Source organism: Engystomops pustulosus, chromosome 5, assembly GCF_040894005.1.
Source record: "Engystomops pustulosus chromosome 5, aEngPut4.maternal, whole genome shotgun sequence".
In the NCBI taxonomy this organism is placed as follows: Eukaryota; Metazoa; Chordata; class Amphibia; order Anura; family Leptodactylidae; genus Engystomops; species Engystomops pustulosus.
The window spans coordinates 140615210-140631600 of NC_092415.1; the positions used below are offsets into that span (position 1 = coordinate 140615210).

Here is a 16391-nt window from a genome sequence, read left to right on the forward strand (position 1 = left end):
ATATATAATTTAAAATATCGGTTCATCCTATGCCTTTTATTAACATTCAAGATATCAATTTCTTAATTTCTAGGGCGCATAGAAGAACTCTGTTCCTGACTACCACAGATTCTCCATAAATCCATACATTAACCAACCCGTAACACCCTCCCCTACCCCTCATGGCTTGCAGACTTTTGCTGATCAATATAACTCTCCTCGTAGAAGAAAAAAGGAAAGAAACCCCTGTCCCCAAACCATCTCCCTATATTTCCTCTTACCTATTGTTTTATACTCTACAATCTCATACCTCCCAACCAGTTTAATCAAATCTTCCTAGTTCCTGGAAACTGGTGGTTCTGTACTTCCCCATTTCCTAACCACAAGCACTCTCCTTAAAAACAGCATTTTATTGCACCTGTCTCTTTCGAGCTTGGAGAGCTTTTCGTGACTGATCAGCCCAAATAGAGCCTCCATTCTTGAGACCCTCCTATTCCCTTTACACCTTCTTTCCAATCCTTCTATAACTTTTCCCCAAAAGGGCCGAATTGTCGGACTCTCCCATATTTTATGAAGGTAACCTGTATCTGAGTTAAGGCATTTCTCACAATTGGCATTTTTCCTTAACTTCATCCTGTACATTTTTTTGGGTGTATAATGAAGCCTTTGGATAATATTAAATTGAACTATTCTATGATTTCCACTTAATTTCCACTTTCTATACAGCTCTAACCATTAATATTTTATTTTAATCCATATATGAGGCTAACATTCTGAACTGTATTCTGTGAACTAATTAATCTAATTCCATATATTGTTCTATCACAGCAGTCCTTCTATAATACAGAGACATGCACAATCCACTCACTTCCCCCCACTTATCTGTCTTTAGTCATACAACTCATTATAAACTTACATCATCTCTGTGATCTCATGGCATAATGGTCGAGTGTTTGCTTTTATGTTCTTCTGTAGGTTTCTGGCTGATTAATTATGTTGTTAGAATTACATAAGAAAACCATCAGATGCAAGCGGAGCATTACAGTATTGTGCTTGGTCCTTCATAGGATGTTTCTATGGTAACACCTCTTTCGGATACTTAAAGAGGAGTGCAGAACAGAAGGCAACATCAGCTGGACCAGGACCTCCAGCAGCACAGAGCTCCAGCCAGCACTGCTGCTTTGGTGAGTACTGAATACCATATTGCACATGAATTTCTTCCAATCAATGTTGTGTTTACACAATATATAGATATATTAGGTGTTATTTCATATTGTGTAATGAACAATACACGGCTTACTTTGTGATTTACATTTTTCAAACCTTTATACAAATTTAGCTTAGTAATGCAAATGATTTGTGGTTATAGGAGCTTTGATACTTTCGTTTTCATTTAGGGGACATTTCTCAGTATAATATTAGTTAAATAATTTTTCTAAAATAAATTCACAGATATAATTATTAATCTTTAATTTTCTAACCTGATAGGATGTAGTTATAGTAACAACACATTCAGTCTAGGTGGTGCTTACGTATCCTGTTTTATGTTGTTACACATGAGTTCATCGTACATTAGGATGAACTAGGCAGGAATTGCTAGCATGTTTTCGTACTGTTTTCGTATTCCAAACATGGTATTACACAAGCAGTGTAGATTATCTGCTGGGAAGTCACATGAAATAGAACATTCCCATTGTTTTACAAAGCTTTATCACTGTTTCAAGCTTATTGCATACTAATGTTTAACAGATTGCTCCTTTTAATGATGAGCACAGAATTTATATGCATTTTAGTTATATATTAATTAGTTATACTTATTTATGTAAAAAAAAACTTAGACTCAATGTAATAAAAAGCCAGAGCAAAAAAGCTAAACCAGACTATCACAATATACTAACAGTATAAAACTTTTACTTTTTGACTTTTACATCAAAATGCAACAGTACATTTGATAATGTCCTCAATACCATAGTACAAGGTAGCCTATTTTTTTTTTTAAAAACTTTTTTATTTATTTATCTTGATGGGGGATGAGGTTGGTATTGTATGTGAAAAAATAGGTAGGTAACTTTAAATAAGGGTTTCAAATGTTTATATGATACAACACTTGTGTATATTATTAATTTACATTATTACTAAAAGAATGTTTTACATTTATTGGATGCAATTTGCTATTTTAACACCTTTTTATCATCATCCTTTCTTTTCCACCAAACAGTTTTCATATGTTATACATATCATTATTCCACAACATTGGATTCATTTTTACAGAGAGTAGAAGATTTTTTTTAAATATGTCCACGGAATTTGTGTCACCCCTGGATCACTCAGAAGACATATTGGGTAAGCAAGAACAGCATTGTAAGCTTTTAGGTAAATGACATTATTGGTTCTTCTGATATTTAATTGATTTGATACAAGGATGAGTCATCCATTGTCCTCTAGAGCAGAGTGAAGGATGATTCATCCTGCTGAAACTTAGAAATCTGATATCAATGGCTTTCTGGTAATAGACCTGCTGCCAGATGGGAAGATAAGGGCTAAGGTTTCTTCTCAAGGGATGGGAAACTGACTGATAATACACATTACAATGAAAGAACATAGATATAATGTCATTTATTCATTTATTTGTATATTTTAAAATAAAAAGTAAAAAAATCATATCTGTTGTAAAATGTAGACTACTTGGGAGATTTATTTTCTTTTTTTTAGCAGTGTTTGACTGCATGTATCTTATAATTCCATAATTAATTTGTAGTCACAAGTTTTATGGCATTTTATAATTTTTGCAGCTTTTACTCATTTGTAGGCACCTTGCGTAGATGTTTGTTATCTGATATACAGTGTATATCTTGGGTAGAGCATGGAGATGGTTCAATTCATGGTCCACACACCATATACATCCCCTCTTAGAGGTCTCAAAATGGTATAATAGCCACCTTAGCGGCCCTTCATGTTGCCTGACTGTGTTATTACATATGTCATATACACTGTATACCTTTGGCTGTGACTGAAGATTGGTTCAATTTATGACTTTTGGCAATTTGCAAAAGTCACATATTAAATGTGTATATAACCTTGACAACACCTTTGTGGTCTCCCAAATTGTATAGCACCCCCCTGTATTTTGACACAATGTTGTGGTCCACTTCATTTATTCTCTTTGGTGTCTCTTACATCTCCAACTTCTTTCTGTAAAATTAAAAAAAATATATAATAATTTTGCATAGTTAGGTGAAGTAGGCTTCCACTGTCATCAGCTCTAAGGCTTTCTGGAGAGATGACATTGCTACATTGTGCCTAATAGTGACAATAGTGGCAGACATTGAAATTTGGAGTTGGGAGCTGATAGGTTCCTGTTTTACTATTACATTCAATCTTACCTGCATCCAAAGGGTCCTCCACCCAGTAGTGGATTATAATATAGGATGTTTTGGCAGTAGCATGGGCCCAAGCCTTCCTGGGGGCCCATGGCCATCCAAGTTACCCACCATATGAAAAAGGACCTTCACCCATGAAATCTTTGTACATCTTTTCCTGATATGAATACACATTTACCTAGACAAGGGCCATTTCAGGAACTGAAAGAAGGGACGCATCCTCCATTCCCCAGGAAGTTTAATTCTAGTACCATATGTAGGAAATAAATTCTAGGCTTTTTGGGGCTATAATATTCATACAAATCAGGGCCCATACCTTAGTCCACCCCTGCTCCCACTACCCAAGAGATTGGGACAGCAACCAAAATATGGGACTGTCCATCTGAATGTACTGTGATTTTTTTTCACATTATTTGTGAATATGTAGTAAAAACCTTATGGTATAATATTTGGAATTCATTATTTAAAATAAGCAAAAATTAAGGATCTAGTGAAGATCCTTGAGAGTGCATATTCCCCACATTAATAAAGACATTCTATAGAAATAATTCACTGTCACTAGAGTTGTTATTTAAGAGTTAATTTTTCAAAGAGTCATTTCACAGTACTGTCATAGATATTGTGATATTGAAATTATTATCAAAATGGTAAACACTGCCCTAGTACATAATGTTTTCACTTCTCCTCTGCAACCTAACATTGCCACACAGCCAACATTGTCATGATATCTAGCGCAAAGGTATTTTATTGACTTTTCTAGAGGCAGAGTCTTTGTTAATCTTGTTGCTTTCTTTACAGGTCATTGATTTATAATTATCTTAAAGCAAACCTATTACAACACTACCACCCCCCCCCCCCCAAACCAACTAGCAGTACCTTCTTCTATAATATTTACATCACTCGGAGGTCGTTTTAGTATATTTCTAGGTTACAGCATGATGCAAAATCAGCTTTTATTATTTTGTAGGATGCAGTCAGGCAGCCAGGAAACCCTGCCTCCTCCAGTCAAGTAACCCCACCTCCTGCAGTCAGCTTGCTCTGCCCACTCCTTGCATCTGGCCCAATTCTGCCTCCTAGATCTCCAGATAGCCAGAGAATGACATCACAATTGGGAGGCAGGGCTGGGCCAGATGCATGGAGTGGGCAGAGCAGACTGACTGCAGGAGGTGGGGGTTACCTGACTGCAGGGGGTGGGGTTACCTGACTGCAGGGGGTGTGGTTACCTGACTGCAGGAGGTGTGGTTACCTGACTGTAGGAGGTGTGGTTACTTGGCTGCAGGAGGTTGGGTTGGCTGACTACAGGAGGTGGGGTTGCCTGACTACAGGAGGTGGGGTTTCCTACAAAAGATTCTCCAAATGATTTTTCATTCATGTTGCAACTTAGAAATATGCTAAAACAGCTCCAGGGGATGTACATATTACAGAGGAAGGTACTGTTAGTGGGCTTGAATGGGTGTGGGGGGTTGTGTGCTGACAGGTTCCCTTTAAATAGTTGTACAGGAAAGAAGAAAATGGGTAGGTTATCTGAAGGCTGCCTGGATGTAATTTTTCCATAGAAGTCTGAAAAAAGAGATTATTCCTTTTTTTATTTTCATTATTCATATTCAATTTTAAAATGCATTTAAATTACTTACAGACAACCTTTCTGAACAACTGATGAGGAATTGTGATATTCACATTAAAGGTAAAAAGGGAAAAAACGCTCCAACTTCCCAGAACATTGAAATGGATCTAAATCGACCTCGAAGAAAAGATACGCCAGCGTTACACAAGCCACCATTCATTCCAGGCAAGGACTTAATATCTTTACAGGAACTTATGAATGGGAACAGTAAAGCTGCTTCCAGATTACACCCCACCTATAGTATTTATGTATGTACTGGAAAATATTCAAGTGCATATATAAAACAAACCCATAGACTAGAGGAAGCCAAAAAAAAAGATTTATATTTTGGTAGTATCTGTTGGGCTATCCATCACTAAGCTTCAATGTCAATTGATTTTCTGTATGTTCCTGAAACCAGCAACCTTCTAGAAACAAAGGAGTTAACAGTCCATTCTGGTTTAAATTGGGATAAAGCAGGCTCCACAATCTTTTTGTCCTACTACAGACTGGACAACCACTCAGATTACAGCTAGATACTTGATAGTGACGAGAAGGAGAGAGGACATAGCCATCTCCTGGGACACATAACTATAGAAAACTATTCACAGCTTTATTGTAAAATATAATTATATATATGGAATTATCATGCATGTTTCCATGTATAGTGTTTTTTGTAGGATTTCATTATATTTTTGAATTGAACATTCTCAATTCACTTTCATTTGGTCTCTTAAACAAATCCAGCAGCAAGGGATGTCTAGAATATATAACACGTATATACTGTACACATTTGTCCATTTACTGCTTGCCTGAGCTCCAGCATGTGAACAGGATTTACTTTCAATCATTGTTTATGAAAGTAGCTGAATTTTAATAACATTGAATGTTTTCAGATTTTTCAGAGTTATTATTAAAAAGATTCGATGAAGTTGAGAAACAACAAAAGAATATGCAGATTCCCTCTGCCATGAATAAAGATCCTGAACTGAGCAAACCCCGGAGAAAAGACGCCCCTGCACTGCATGCTACTGTACTGCTTCCAGGTACAATAAGTATGAACAGTCACCGTACTGATATCATTATCAACCTATAGAGACTTTATGTGTAATTTATGGGCAGAAAACCGTCTTTCAGCAAACATTACATTTCACTTACAAAAATAAGACTTTGCACTTTCTTCACCTTGAATATTTACATAGGAGTAATCCCTAATTTATGTGGATATTCCATAATAATGTAGGAAGAAAGTTATTTTACCGAGGCACCACAGTCAACCACAGAACAAGAAAAATGAGATGTGTATATAGGACAAACAAAGAGTAACTTTATTAAATTATACGATCATAAAAAACATCTAAAAATCTATGAAAAGCCGAACATGAAACAACAATTAATTACATTTGTACTTTGGCTTATATTGCTCTGCTCTATCGTAGGAGCAAAACAATGAAAATATTGGACGCATCAGATTTTTAAAATGACACCAACAGAGCCCGGAAGATCCCATGTACATTATGGTGGAGTGGTGTTGGAGATCTTTATCTAGGGCTCATACAGCCCTTTTACAATTGTAAGGAAATTGCAAAATTATAGATCTTTGTTCCCAGCGCTGGGTTATGTAGCACAAAGAATGAAACATACACAATCATAAGCTATACTCAAATCACTGTGTTTATTTTTAAAACAAGCAGTCGTGTATATCAGAACAGAAAAAAAAATTGCAGAGGGCGTGAAAAGGTGATAAAATACCGTAATGCTATAGGTTAGCTTGAATATACCAGTACCTCCCCTGTAAGCCATTTTCTCAAATTAACTTAATTTATAGTTTTTACTAGAATAATAGTAGACTAGAGGGAAACAGAATGTTTATACTAAATGTCCTTGTTTTAGCTCTGTACAAGTCACAACATGGCCTTCAGTAAATAATAGCGAGGACAAAATATTATCTAAACAGTTTACAAAATGATGTTTGAGTGTGACATGGCTGGACAGTGGACAGCATGGTCCCCAGGTAAGAAAAGATGGCCTCTGGTTGAACAAAATGGTGTCTGGAGAGAAATATGATATCTCTCACAGTGGCAAGCCAGATAAAAAGTCAAATGAATGTAACCTTATTTTGATTTTAATTTATCGGTTTTATAAACGCACACCTTATACAAAAGTTATTTATGAGCTAAATACAAATATAATTAACCCAGGGCTGGAGAACATAGATATCAAACACCTGATTTTTACATGAATGTTTTGTTTGGAAAAACTGTGCCAGAATCTCTCTCCCATTGAAATAAATGGGAGGCCATCAGGTCCAGTGAGGGAAAAAAATAAGAAACACTTCAAAATCTACCATCAAAATCAAGCATGATAAACCGGGGTCACTTACTCATAGATCCAAGCACAGGGACTGTTGTAATCCTTTAATATTTGTTATCCATGTCTCCTTCTTTCTAAAATTAACTTTTAAAATTATGCTACGACCAAGCCCTTTTTAGTTTTTTCTACAGTATGGCAGTATACAGGGATTTTCCACATCATCTATTACAATGTGCAAACCGCTAGCTTTTTAATGCAGTTGGAAGCTTTGTAGGCGACGATCAAAGTGTTGTCACTTGCAATCCATGCTAGCACCAATTGCAGGTGTTACCAGTGGGTGTTTGCTGCAATTTGCAGCAGACACTCCCCGTCTATGGAAAGTGCTCAGCCCGTGAGCCCTCTCCAAACACCCACAGCAGATGTGTTATGTGGTCACATGTCATTAAGGGGATAAAGCAAATATTCATTTGCCAGGGATAGTAAACAGGAAATGAGCAACAATTATGAGAAATAGTCGATTAATTGTTTTACTGGAAATTCTGTGGAGAGCCACTTGAGACTCAAGCTCCTAGAACCAAAGTTAAATAGCTTATTAATGAAACACTTACTGGAGATAATCCATAATAAATGACTGAACCGCTGCACTAACTTGCCATAACAACAGCTTGTCTCACATAGATGATACACTGACAGGACTACCTTATTAAGCATGTTGGATTTCATATTTAAAGTGACTTCAGTGATCAGTATTTATATTGATAAGTTCAAATCACAGTATTTTATAGAATGAAAAGTGTTGTTGAAATGTACTTCTTGAATTAGATAGGTTGTAGAGTCCTTATGGGTTAATTTTAACCCAACGGCACTTTATAAACTGCCAAATAGTTGCTCTGTCCATAATACACCATTAGGTTTTTTCTTTAACCTTTTCAGTACCGATGGTCATTGGTGCCAGAAAGACCAGGTCAATTTGCACTTCTTTAAATGACGATATCTCTGGAAATGCTTATATCATAACAAATTTAACTTTGTTTTTTTCAAGACATGTCAGATGTTTTCTTGATACAATAGTTTTAATAATTACATATTTAAAATTTACCAAAAATTTAAGACAAATGTGAAAAAATAAAGATTTTTTGCCATTTTTCCAATTAAAGTGTTTTTTTTTAAGTAGTAACCTTTACCAAAGTATATTATAAATATGTACAGCATTATTCCATCACCCTTTCCAGGTTCAGCTACAGATGCAGAGGGTGCATGTACTCCTGCAATTCTGTAAAGTGAAAGTGAAAGTCTTTCTTGCAGCTTCTTCTGTAGTTTGCCTTCTTCTGACCCTCTGGAGGAGGACACACTTTAGATGCCTATATCATCTGAACCCTTGCACCTAGAAACAAGATTCTTGTGTCATATTAAACAGGAGATTTATTATATGATATATGGATTGTGTATGGATGCCTCACAGAACTGGAGATATCAACTCTTAAATTTAAATAATTTAAATAAAAATCTACTTTTTTAGTGCATGTTCAAGGGTGGATATCTCTGGTTCTGTGAACCATATATCATATTAAAGGGGAGATTCTCCTGTTTGATTTGACATCAGAATTGTGTTGCCAGATGCCTCTATAGACTATATTTTACTACACAATTTGGTGTCATCTGCAAAAATAGACACAGTGCTATTAATTCCCATCTTTATATCATTAATAGAGCTGAGCGAGCACTAAAATGCTCGGGTGCTCGTTATTCGAGACGAACTTTTCCAGATGCTCGAGTGCTCGTCTCGAATAACGAGCCCCATTGAAGTCAATGGGAGACCCGAGCATTTTTTTAATAAAACTGAACAGTAAAAGAACAGTGCAAAAAAAACATTTTCAGATGTTTGCAGATGTTTTACTTGTAAGAACACATTGAAATAACACTATTCTTCACTTTGCAGGTGTTCGCGCGTGTCTCCCGCTAAGTTAGGAGATGTGCACGAACATCTGGAATGTGAAGAATAGTGTTCTTTCAATGTGTTCTGCACTTAAATGGTCCTGTATTCACAGTTTTTAATGTTTTAATTCTATTCTTCACATTGCAGGTGTGCGCGCGTGTCTCCCGCTAAGTTAGGAGATGTGCGCGCACATCAGCAATGTGAAGAATAGTGTTATTTAAATGTGTTCTGCCCTTAAATGTTCATGTTTTCACTTTTTTTAATGTTTTAATTCTATTCTTCACATTGCAGGTGTGCGTGCGTATCTCCCGATAGGTTCGGAGATACGCGCGCACAGCTGCAAAGTGAAGAATAGAATTAAAACATTAAAAACAGTGAATACAGGACCATTTAAGGGCAGAACACATTTAAATAACACTATTCTTCACTTTGCAGCTGTGCGCGGGTATCTCCGAACCTATCGGGAGATACGCGCGCACACCTGCAATGTGAAGAATAGAATTAAAACATTAAAAACAGTGAATACAGGAGCATTTAAGTGCAGAACACATTGAAAGAACACTATTCTTCACATTCCAGATGTTCCGAACATCTCCGAACCTAGCGGGAGACACGCGCGAACACCTGGAAAGTGAAGAATAGTGTTATTTCAATGTGTTCTTACAAGTAAAACATCTGCAAACATGTGTAATATTTTTTTTTACAATAAAAATACTTTTATTCAATTTATTTTATTAATTTACTGCTCGATCTCGAGCCGGCGAGATACTCGTCCGAGTAACGAGCCGGTCCGAGTATGCTAATACTCGACCGAGGAGTATACTCGGACGAGTATACTCGCTCATCTCTAATCATTAACTAACAAGTTAAATTATAGTGGGCCAAGCACAGAAACTTGGAGTACACCACTTCTAACTGGTGAACTTTCTGAGTCAGAATCATTCACCAGATCTGGATATGATAATTCATCCAATTTTCAATCCAATTGCAAATGATTCCTTCCAAACCACTAGAACTTATTTTACCCATCAGGCATCTATAAGGGACAGTGTCAAATGCCTTTGCAAAGTCCAATAACACAATATCCACAGCCGCTCCTCCGTCCAGGGATCTGCTCACCTCTTCATAGAAGCAGATCAGGTTAGTCTGACAACTTCTATCCTTAGTAAACCCATGCTGGCTGTCACTTGTTATACTATTTAATGTCACATACTCCAGTATATAGTCTTTTCCTAACCCTTCCAATATTTCCTCCAGAATAGAAATAAGGGCTTGTAATTACCTGGTGAAATTCTAGAGCCTTTTTTAAATATTAGCACCAAATTCACTTGGCACCATAACATTCATTAGGGAATCTCTGAAGATTTTAGACAGCGGTACAGAAATAACAGAACTGAGTTAATTAAAGAACTCTGGGGTGTAACCCATCTGGGTACACATTGTACACATTGATTTTATTAAGTGTAATGCTTTTTTCCGTATGGTGATTTGGGATCTGGTAAACTCTATTTGATATTTATTGACTTACTGTTATGATTAGTGGACAATGTACCATTTTATTCATTAATGTGCATTAAAGGGAACGTATTATAAGAATTTAAGCCCATATATTGTCACCCTTTTAAACAGGACAGTGATAGGATCACAATGATCTGCTGCATACAAATGACTAAAAAAGGCCTTGGTCAGAATTGTCACATTGGCCTTACCCTTCCTGACTTGTTTAATGTCCTATGGGACAAGTAAATCTTTATAAACTGGCTATTAATTATGCCCCTGACCATAGGACATCAATAAAGCTAGAAGAGGACAAGCTAGCATGACTGTTTTATGCCTAAGAATATGTTTGTATATAAGAATATCATTGTTCTGGATTGTCCTGAATGTCACTAGATAAGGAGTTGGTATGTGAGCTTAAATCCATATCGGAGGTTTACTTTATTCAGAGACTTAGGAGTCTCTATCAGAGTTTGTTTTCCCATGTACAAGTCATTAGGATGTAACAAGCGGTAATAATTTTGTCCTACTTTTCATTCATTGGTTTTCATTGCTAATTTTATTATTTTCATTTTCTATTTGATCATGGATGGTTGTATTTACCTAACCATTTACTTCTTACATTTTTTTCAAAAGGTGCAAGGCCTGTGAATGAAGACAAGAGAACCATTATTGCAGAGAGTGACGAAAGCGATGGTTAGAAATATGGTTAAATATCTAGTTTTAGAATAATAATTCATTATTCAGTGCAGAATCTTATCAAATAATAATAAGCTCCATTGAACTTCTTGAATGACTTGGAACATTTTGTAAATTTTTGTAACTGATTTGTATACTTTCTATGTATGATATAAATGCATTAATATGTGTAATTTAAAATATTGTTGCATCTTTATTTATATAGAGCATATCTACTTATCCATCTACAATTGGAAAGTCCATGTTTTTGGGCATTTATCAGTAGAAGTGATGAGCAAGCCCGAACTGCCAAATTTGAGTCTGTACTGAATTTGGCGGGATCATCACCTAGGAACCCAAAAACCAAACAAGCTCTGTTCAGGTTCCGGGTCAGTGTTTGTTTTTATAAACTCGAGTATAAGCCGATTATTGGAATTTTGTGCTGAAAAACTCAAGTATATACAATATATTATTTTTTGTTCCTAAAAATGCACCAGGTCTTAATTGTCAGGGGTTGTTCAATTTTTCTATGAACAAGAATTTATATTTGAACAAAAAAAAATTAACATTATTAACACACAGTAGTCATGTGATCACAAGCATAAACATAACCACCCTGTCATGGCTGCACCCGCGATCCTCGGTACAGATCGTGGGTACACCCATGCCCTTCCATGTGACGCGGTTACCCCCCGGCCCAGACTTAACTCTCCAATGCTCCTGCTTCCCGATTAGGCCATGATTCTGCTGCCTGACTAGGCATTGCGCGTCCCCACTCTCTAGAGCTTGTGCATGCCAGCTTTTCAAGATAATCCAGGTTCTTCCAAATTTCCCAGACCAAGCTTTCCTAAGCGGTTCCTGTTGAAGAGAAAGCCCTTCCAGCGTTTCGAGTTGCACCTGTTCTTCCAGCTTTTCCAGATGCCTCCGTGTTCCTGTGTGTCTTCCAGTGTTTACAGATGCTCCAGTCTCCAGCGTTCCCAGACGCTCCTGGTGGCTCCCATGTACCCAGACGTCTCCAAGCCACCAGCTCTCCTCTGTGGACCTGTCCGTTCCTGTCTGCCTGGGTCGTGTGCCCGCTGCCAGTTTGCCTGCTGTGAGTTCCAGCTCATCCTTACAAGCCACACTCCTGCTGCCATCCCAGGCCTGGACTGTGTCCTACACCCCCTGCTTCCCTGGCTGCCACCGCGGGCCTAGTCACACCAGTGGAACAAACTGGTGGCACTTAGACTCCGGTCCCGGGGTGTCGGCTAGTACCATCTACATCTCCTGCGGTGGTCCACAGGGTCCACTGTCCACAGACTCCTCCTTCCGGACTCTTCCCACAGAGACTCTAGTTCTGTTGTCTGTGTACCGTTACACACCCTATCAAGAATTTCTTGTGACTCTATTTCCCTGTAAAATAAACTCATTATTTTACGATTCCAGTATTTATGAACAAAAAGATTAATTTTTTTAAATTTAAAGACCATCACATCATGTCAGCAACTTTTCTAACGACGTGGCCGTCGGACAACACGATAGATTTGGAAAAAAACGCGGAATTTAAAAAAGAATTTGTGTCGCATGATCAGCACTTACATGCACTGGGATGAAGAAGGTGGACTCCGGCGGACCTCGGTGCAGTAGCGACTCCTGGTGGATATCAGGCACACGGTCCTTAGTGAATCCCAGCAGACCCAAATCAGCTTCGGACAACATGCCGCGGGATCGCGACAGGGCCAGGTAAGTAAATGTGCCCCAATAGGTTCTGATCTACGCGTTTCAGCTGAAAAGCCTTAGTCTTGATTTATACTGACTTTCACTCCATGGTCTTTTAAATGATTTTCCCAATCAGTTACACAAGTTTTAGTGGGTAGAGAGAAACCTACAACTAAAAAACTTTAACTCTTTTTATAAACCACGACTACTTGTTACTACATAATCATGAACTATCAATTACAGCTTTACAATCTGTGGAGTTTGCCCTGATATTCACCGATTGATATTATTACACATATATAATGATAAGTGCATGTCTCAGAATAGGAAGTGGTGAACAAGCAAAGAGTATATATTACGTACAGTATACAAGAATATAGGTGGAATTATGCATACATCATAAATGGATACAAACTGCAAGATACAAAATAGAGCCTCCTTTTTTTATATTTTAAAACTTCAATAACTAGTGATCAGATCATGACGGGAGTTCAGACCTTTAGGTTGTCTAGTATCTAGAACAAAAATCCAATAGGATTCTCTATTTAGCAGTTTTCTATGGTGATCTCCTCCTCTAGTCGGTCTGCTTACTTTTTCTATAAATTTAAACAGAAAAAAGAAAAACGCAGGGGGCACTACTTCGTATTCTCAAGCTGTCAGTCTTTATGGATCAGACTAATGTGGAGTATGCATCAAGGTAGAGGTAACCCCGAGTGGTGGTGCTCAAATTCTGAAGTGGTACATGAAGTGGATATGAAAAACAGTAGAATGGCACTCACCCAAAAAACTTCTTATTTCATTCATGACAGGCAAGTCAGACGAAGCGCTGCGGCGCGAAACAGCTGTCACCTTGTTGTTTTTGTGAGTCCCTACGTCCATCCCTCCCCTCGTCATGTGTTTCCTTTGGAATTGTTAACCTTTTTGTGAGTATACCTCAAATAAACCGGAATGAAATAAGAAGTTTTTTGGGTGAGTGCCATTCTACTGTTTTTCATACTTACTTTTTCTATACCTGTCCATCTAAGGTCTGTGACTGATCCCTCGTGTACATCCCTAAAATGACGTGTGAGTGATGAGATGTTAACAGAGGAGTTGGTAACGTCTGAAATATGTCTTCTAATGCAAGTTTTTACCGGGCAGGTGGTACATCCCACGTATTGAACCTGATATTTAATGCAGGCTGCTAGGTATACAACTTAAGATGTGTTGGAATTAATAAATGTTTTGATATTGAAGGTGTTTTGTGTTGTATAACCCTAGAATGCATGACCATAGAAATCTACACTTTTACATACCTGGGGCCTTTTAGGCCCGTGTGCAAATAACATGGAATAACTCAAATAAAAATACTTTTTAAAGTTTATTTTAAAAATGCAAAGTAAGGATGCATTCCTACTAGCGCTGGTGTCTGACGGGAGGGGATCTGTACTGGATCTGACCTCCTGGTGTCCCCAGCTAAGGCTGGTAGAATCCGGGCATTCCGGCAGCCTTAACTGGAGTTACCAAGAGATCATATCCATTGCAGATCACCTCCTGGCAAACATCAGCACTAGTGAGAATGCATCCTAAGATGTGAATAATTCAAAACATTTTGTGCAAAAAAAAAAAAACAAAGTAACTGAACGGGCTTAAAACGCCCAATATACTCAATCAATATAACTCTTTATAATAACGTTTTTTTGTCAAAAAATTTTTTTTATATAAAAGTTGCAGTAAACATGCTGCAGGAATTTCCCTTTTCAAAGTTTCCTTTTGAATTTACTAATGACCGCAGTATCTTTCACATGTTATCTGTAATTCAACATCTGGAAGATGAAATTGTAGTATTTTACACAGGACTGTCTATCAAAAATGATTGCTTTGATTTCTTGGTCAGTCAAACCGCTGGATGTAGACTGTGCCATTGTAACCTTAGAAGTCAGTAAACTATAATGAAAAAAAATGATTACAATAAGGGTTGTAGACTCTTTGTTAGTGTCTGTGCAGCCCCCTCCTCTCACCTTCAGCAGGTCACCACTTTCTTTTAGGTGAAGTGGAAATCTTTGGATTTTTGGAGCTCAGAGTTTCTTTTTCAAGAAACAAGAAAACTGACTCCTTCCTCCTTCCTGTTCAGGAACTATGATGTCAGAAATGCATGACATCATGAGGTAGCCTCCTTCCCAAGATCACATGACCATGTAGTCAGGCACAATCCACACTCAGTCATAAAGACTAAGGCTACATTCACACGACCATATGGGGGACATATATACTGCCGACGTATATACGGCCGATAATCGTCCCCCATAGACGGCAATGGGCGCACAGCGCCCTACGGGAGCGGTACAGTGCAGCACACTTGCGGCACCATACCTCTCCGTACCCTGGAAAAAGATAGGGCATGTCCTATCTTTTCCAGTAATACGGCGCCGTGCACCATGTATCCCTATGGGGAGGGGCGGGGGTGAGTTGCGCTCACCTCCTCCTCCTCTCCCCGCGCGCTGCCGTTGCCCGCTACGGTTCGGCGGGCAACGGCAGTGTGAATGCAGCCTAAGTCACAGTTTTCCCCAGCAACAGAAAAGACAAAAAGACTTAGGATCACATGTAAACCTAGTACGGGCCTAAAAGGCCCCAGGTATGTAAATATAGGGTATTCACAAAAAAGAGTTATTATACCGAAATGCCTGTAACATAAAAATATATGAACAACTGGAAATGACTAACAACTATATAACTGAGGAATACCTAGAGTTTCAGAATTCTAACTAAAGTAATCTTGCAGTAAAAAGAAAAAAACTAACAGACCGGGCCTGCGAGGCCCCAGGTATGCATTCTAGGGATAAGAAGTTAAAGGACACCTGTCATCAGGTGTGTGTCACTTGTCCTGTCACTACTTGGAGCAGCTCACATAGATTCCATCCCAGCCTTTATCTAGTTATTTCATACATTATTCATTGTAAAATCATCTATTTTTTATCATGTAAATGAGGCTGGTCACATGGTCAGAGGCAGTGATGTCACCCCTGTTACCCCTCCCCTCTCCTCCCCCTGCTCATGTCTTTGTGTAATGTATGGTAAAGTATTGCTAGTGTGTGTGCTGCATCTGCTGATACGCTGCATCCTCCTAATATACAGGTGAGAGACACAGGCATCAGCTACACATGAATCTGACATGTTCTGCTGTAACATGGCTGCCTGGCTGCCTCCTAAACACACACATGCACACACAGGCTGCAGGGGGCGTGGCCACCAGCAAGCACATCATTATACATCCTCACATCATTATACAGGCTGTAAGTCATGCACTGGGGGTGTGGCTGTGCCTCCC

General features: G+C 38.2%; 1 protein-coding gene across 5 annotated transcripts; it reads left to right on the forward strand.

The window, feature by feature from the left end:
- Positions 1-1016: 1016 nt before the first annotated feature.
- On the forward strand, positions 1017-13679 carry PPP1R17 (protein phosphatase 1 regulatory subunit 17). 5 transcript variants are annotated; one of them, XM_072153238.1, is made up of 5 exons: positions 1017-1163; positions 2251-2322; positions 5044-5148; positions 5859-6008; positions 11345-13679. In XM_072153238.1, the coding sequence occupies exons 2-5, from the start codon at positions 2274-2276 to the stop codon at positions 11407-11409; spliced, it is 369 nt and encodes a 122-aa protein (XP_072009339.1). In that variant the 5' UTR covers positions 1017-1163; positions 2251-2273; the 3' UTR covers positions 11410-13679. The 5 variants fall into 5 exon arrangements, with proteins under 5 accessions (XP_072009339.1, XP_072009336.1, XP_072009338.1 ...); XM_072153235.1 differs by having other exon boundaries at positions 1019-1163; positions 2198-2322; XM_072153237.1 differs by having other exon boundaries at positions 1029-1163; positions 4996-5148; positions 11345-11575.
- The last annotated feature ends 2712 nt before the right edge of the window (positions 13680-16391 follow it).